General features: G+C 33.3%; 1 protein-coding gene across 1 annotated transcript; it reads left to right on the top strand.

The window, feature by feature from the left end:
- The first annotated feature begins 313 nt into the window (after window positions 1-313).
- On the top strand, window positions 314-3,805 carry LOC145053238 (U2 small nuclear ribonucleoprotein auxiliary factor-like protein). Its single transcript, XM_079001243.1, has 7 exons — window positions 314-639; window positions 1,159-1,270; window positions 1,654-1,815; window positions 2,697-2,743; window positions 2,870-2,984; window positions 3,343-3,409; window positions 3,582-3,805. Exons 1-7 carry the CDS (start codon window positions 451-453, stop codon window positions 3,628-3,630), a joined length of 741 nt encoding a protein of 246 aa, XP_078857369.1. The 5' UTR covers window positions 314-450; the 3' UTR covers window positions 3,631-3,805.
- Window positions 3,806-5,247: the final 1,442 nt, after the last annotated feature.

The following is a 5,247-nucleotide window of genomic DNA, read 5'->3' as shown; positions in this document are numbered from 1 at the left end:
TGTATGCAAAAATGGTCCTTATGGTATGGTAAAAGACAAAACTGTGAAAAGGTCTCTGAGGGTAAAATTGTCATTTTAAAAAAGTTAACAGCCAACCGGTTAAATTTAACGGACGAGGGACCAAAACCACAATAAAACTTGTTGAAAAGGACCAAATCTGCAACTTTTCAAACGTTTGGACCATAACCACATAAAATAAAAAACCATAAGGACCATTTTTGCAATTTTGTCTAAAAATGAACTTAAGATATAAGCAAACATTTCTTAAAAAATTAAGAGCCCTTTGAAAATTGATAGAGTTGAAGATGAAACTATTTCAATATTTTTATTCGATTTTAGTTTAAAAAGAATTGAAGTTGGAGATGTTCTTAAACCCTAACACCTGTATTCAAGTTTCATAACTTTTAAAGCTATCGTTTATATTTGTTGAAACTTTCAATCTGTTTTAAAATGGAAGTAGAAGATTTCGAACCCTTATTCGGCGAGCCGAAGGTAGAATGGCCAGCGACGACGTCGACGCCCCGTCCATTTTTGTTCCAAGTTCATGCGCCGGACTCTTCTCACCTCACATTTCATGCCACCGATTTTTTCTCAAGTACTTTTTCGGCAGTTCGATCAATTGAGCAGCTCGATGATATGGTTAGCCTTATATCCTACATCATATACTATCTATTTTCTTTTTGTCTCGCTAATTAGATCCCAATTCCTAAAGATATATGATATTCAGCACATCAATTTACATAAATCGAAACAATAATTTGCAAGGCTTTAAACTTTAAGTTATATTGCATTTGTGTTTGCCCCTCCATCATAACAGTATAAATTTCTGTCCTATGAATTCGTATATTGAATATTTATCCTATGGTTCTAAGGTTACAGGTTACAATTGTTCTGATTGTCTTCTCTACCTTTAGTTAGCTATACATAAAACCTAAATTCGATAAGTAGGTGGTCTCCTAGGGTTCTAAACTCAATTTCTGCTTCCTTTGTAACCCTAATAGCTTATTTATACTCAAGCTTTCCTAAACTAACCCTAATCAGTAGTCCTTATCAATAAACTAATTATTAGTAATGAATGACTAATCATAATAATAACATGAAGTGATTATATATCCAAAATCCAAACTAGTTTTTATTAATCCTTGATTCTATACACAGAGGGATGACATTGGGATTGGAGGTTCTTGGTCTGAGTTTCTGGAATACCTTGTTAATTCCATAAAGTTTGGGGATGTGAAGCTTGTTTTGGAGGGAAAATCAAAATCAGATGGTAATTACGAATTACTAATTTCCTGGATCCTTACCTTTCTTTTATTTAACTTTATTCTTTCATGCTTTCTCTATTCCCTTTATATTGTCATTTTTTGAAAATCCATTATAAAATTTGAAACTTTGTTCCATGATTTTGGATGGGACAAAAATTAGCAATTTGTCTCATTGACATTAGTGCATGCCAAACACAGTACAACTTGTTCTGTCTTCCTCTCTCTTTTTGATGATGAGGGCATTCACGTCTTTTTACACAAAGACACCATTTTGGTCATAGTCCCAGTCCAGTGCATGTCAAATGCAATACAACAAGATTTGATGGTTTTAAAGATGTGGAACCTTATCTTATCATGTTTCAATGTGCTTTTAATTTCTAATTTTTAGGACCTGAATCTGCTAGACTTATTGCTCAAAAGTCAAAAGGAATGCCCCGAATCTCCATTTCTTTGCTTAAGTGTGTTGATACTGCTGCAAATGAGACCATGGCCATTCTTTCACTTGATCTCTACAAAGCACATCAAAAAAATCAAAAGTTGCTAATTCAAGGTGATTTTTTTTCTCAATTCTTTGTTTATATAAAGTGTATTGTTTTTCAGAAATTTTGTTTCACTATTTAGTTCAATGCAAGAAATTGCAATGTGCTTCATGGATTTGTTTACTATGGCATCTTACTTTCATTTCTTCATATTATATTATTGTACTTTGAAAAAGCTTTCCAGTTATGGCAATGTGATCCAAATACAAAACAACTCTCATTGCTATAATTGGATATATTTTTCAAAGTAAAAGTTCAATGTTGTAATAGAATGAATTTAAAGTAAGATGCTATAATATTAATACACAAATAAGTTGAAGTACATTGCTTTTTCTTGTCTTTAACCTGCTGTACTATGGTGTTAAATGCAAGAAAAAGCTTTTTTTTTTTTTTTTATAATAGCGTCCAACTTTTATAAATATTTGTTTTTATTTTAAAATCATGGGGTTTTATTTTAAAGTATTTTGTGAGATTGTGCTATGGTGCAAGATGGAGATAATAAAATGTTAGTGGAGAAATGATCTGTTTTTTTCTTGAATTCTAAAAATACTGCAAAAAGCCAAAAATATGGTAATTAATACAAACTCAATTTAAGGACTTTACATATCATTTATCCACACACACAACACTTGGATGCTGTTTCTTGTTGACCTAACACTAACAGGGATATGACTTAATCTGATAAGTTATATATATATATATATATATATATATATATATATATATATATATATATATATATATATATAAAATATAATATGAATGTATCTTTTTAACTTAATGCAAAAGACGAGGGAAATGAGACTTTCCCCATTAAGTCCTTTCTTTCTAAAAATTTACCCTCTTTCATTTTTTATATAAAAAATGTAAAAACTCTGTATTTTATTTTTAGAGCAAGAGGGTCGTTGCCAGTTGACAAAGAAGCTTTCAGCTGAACAGGTATATAAATCATCTCTCTCTTTTTTTCTGATATTATTTAATAATCATCTTAGTTTTATTTCCCAATTCACTATTTCTGTATTAAGTCATTCTTTTGGTATTTTCCATTTCCATGTGACTTAACAGGAAAAGAGTAAACATTTTCAGAAACAACTTGATCCACATTATCCAAAAAGGCACATATCTCATGACAAATTAACCTCAGATACTTTATCTGCTACCAATCCCAATGGCGTGTCAGGTGTGTGTGTGTGTGTGTGTGTGTTTTCTACTTGGGCCCACGTAACATGTTGTACTGTGTTTGATATGCATTAGACTCAGAGTTATATCAATGGGACAAAAGATGCAGCTTTTTTCCCATCCAAAAAGATATGACATGGACTTGCTCTCCATCTCCTGTGTGTGCAAAAGACATAAATACCCTCCTGATAGATAGTTAATATATATGCTAGTAGGTTGTCAAGACTTGAGTATACTTTGGTTGACTTTTAAACCATTTTAACATGTTATCAATAAATATAAACAAATGTATTATATTATATTATATTATATTATATTATATTGATAAGTATTATATAATTTATTATTTTTGTTGACAGATGTACAAATTAATCAGAATCCAAGCCCCATGAAAGCTTCTAAACGTGTGGTGCCAGCTCATCGCAGGTTTGTGATGTTAAGATCGCATATATAAAATTTTAATTTATAGAGAAAGTGGTTAGTGTACTTTCACACATATTTTTAGATACATAAATAAAATGATTTATCATTCGCATATTATTTCTTGCATACTATAGCGTTATTGTATATTGACAAGTTATAAATTTACAAATGGCAGATCAAAGGTAAGAGGGGCTCTTCTACGAGATATTGATGAAGATGATTAGATCAGATCATATATGAATTAAAAATATTGGTTGATACTTTGTAAATGTTCTGTGAGGTGTTAGCTTCATTTATATAAGTTATGTTGAATGATTAAAATACCATTTTTATTGCCTTTTTTTTTTCCCTGTAGTTTCTTTCTTGTTTTATGTCAATGACAGAATTCAATTCCTACCACTACCCATAGCATCATTGAAATCTACTGCAAGTCCATCTCAACATCCTCATTTCTATTAGTGTCATCTTTCTCTTGTGGTCTTTGCTCGACCAATATTCATATCCATAAATCATATTAAACGTAATAAGCTACCTTATAAAATTTTTCTATTAGTTTTAACAACCTTTTAATCACACAAGACTCCGGTTGTTGCTCTCCACTTTAACCCATCCGTCTTTAACAAGACCTTTTAATCACACAAGACTCTGGTTGTTGCTCTCCACTTTAACCCATTCACCTTTAACAAGACCTTTTAATCACACAAGACTCTGGTTGTTGCTCTCCACTTTAACCCATCCGCCTTTAACAAGACCTTTTAATCATACAAGACTCTGGTCCCATCCGCTTTTAACAAGACCTTTTAATCACACAAGACTCTGGTTGTTGCTCTCCACTTTAACCCATCCGCCTTTAACAAGACCTTTTAATCACACAAGACTCTGGTTGTTGCTCTCCACTTTAACCCATTCACCTTTAACAAGACCTTTTAATCACACAAGACTCTGGTTGTTGCTCTCCACTTTAACCCATCCGCCTTTAACAAGACCTTTTAATCACACAAGACTCTGGTCCCATCCGCCTTTAACAAGACCTTTTAATCACACAAGACTCTAGTTGTTGCTCTCCACTTTAACCCATCCGCCTTTAACAAGACCTTTTAATCACACAAGACTCTGGTTGTTGCTCTCCACTTTAACCCATTCGCCTTTAACAAGACCTTTTAATCACACAAGACTCTGGTTGTTTCTTTCCACTTTAACCCATCCGCCTTTAACAAGACCTTTTAATCACACAAGACTTTGGTTGTTGCTCTCCACTTTAACCCATTCGTCTTTAACAAGACCTTTTAATCACACAAGACTCTAGTTGTTGCTCTCCACTTTAACCCATCCGCCTTTAACAAGACCTTTTAATCACACAAGACTTTGGTTGTTGCTCTCCACTTTAACTCATCCGCCTTTAACAAGACCTTTTAATCACACAAGACTCTGGTTGTTGCTCTCCACTTTAACCCATCGGCCTTTAACAAGACCTTTTAATCACACAAGACTCTGGTTGTTGCTCTCCACTTTAACCCATCCGCCTTTAACAAGACCTTTTAATCACACAAGACTCTGGTTGTTGCTCTCCACTTTAACCCATCCGCCTTTAACAAGACCTTTTAATCACACAAGACTCTGGTTGTTGCTCTCCACTTTAACCCATCCGCCTTTAACAAGACCTTTTAATCACACAAGACTCTGGTTGTTGCTCTCCACTTTAACCCATCCGCCTTTAACAAGACCTTTTAATCACACAAGACTCTAGTCCCATCCGCCTTTAACAAGACCTTTTAATCACACAAGACTCTGGTTGTTGTTCTCCACTTTAACCCATCCGCCTTTAACAAGACCTTTTAATC

Source organism: Lactuca serriola, chromosome 5 (genome assembly GCF_051521515.1).
Source record: "Lactuca serriola cultivar US96UC23 chromosome 5, Lser_US96UC23_V15, whole genome shotgun sequence".
In the NCBI taxonomy this organism is placed as follows: Eukaryota; Viridiplantae; Streptophyta; class Magnoliopsida; order Asterales; family Asteraceae; genus Lactuca; species Lactuca serriola.
Note: the sequence above shows the minus strand (reverse complement) of the source record. Positions and strands in the feature narration are given on the sequence as shown.

What these genes read in the sequence shown, in the direction of transcription:
- LOC145053238 (XM_079001243.1), top strand. Translation starts at nt 451, where the DNA reads ATGGAAGTAGAAGATTTCGAACCCTTATTCGGCGAGCCGAAGGTAGAA. An exon ending in AGAAGCTTTCAGCTGAACAG is followed by an intron (nt 2,744 to 2,869) that starts GTATATAAATCA and finishes GTGACTTAACAG; the next exon opens with GAAAAGAGTAAACATTTTCA. An exon ending in CAATCCCAATGGCGTGTCAG is followed by an intron (nt 2,985 to 3,342) that starts GTGTGTGTGTGT and finishes TTTTGTTGACAG; the next exon opens with ATGTACAAATTAATCAGAAT.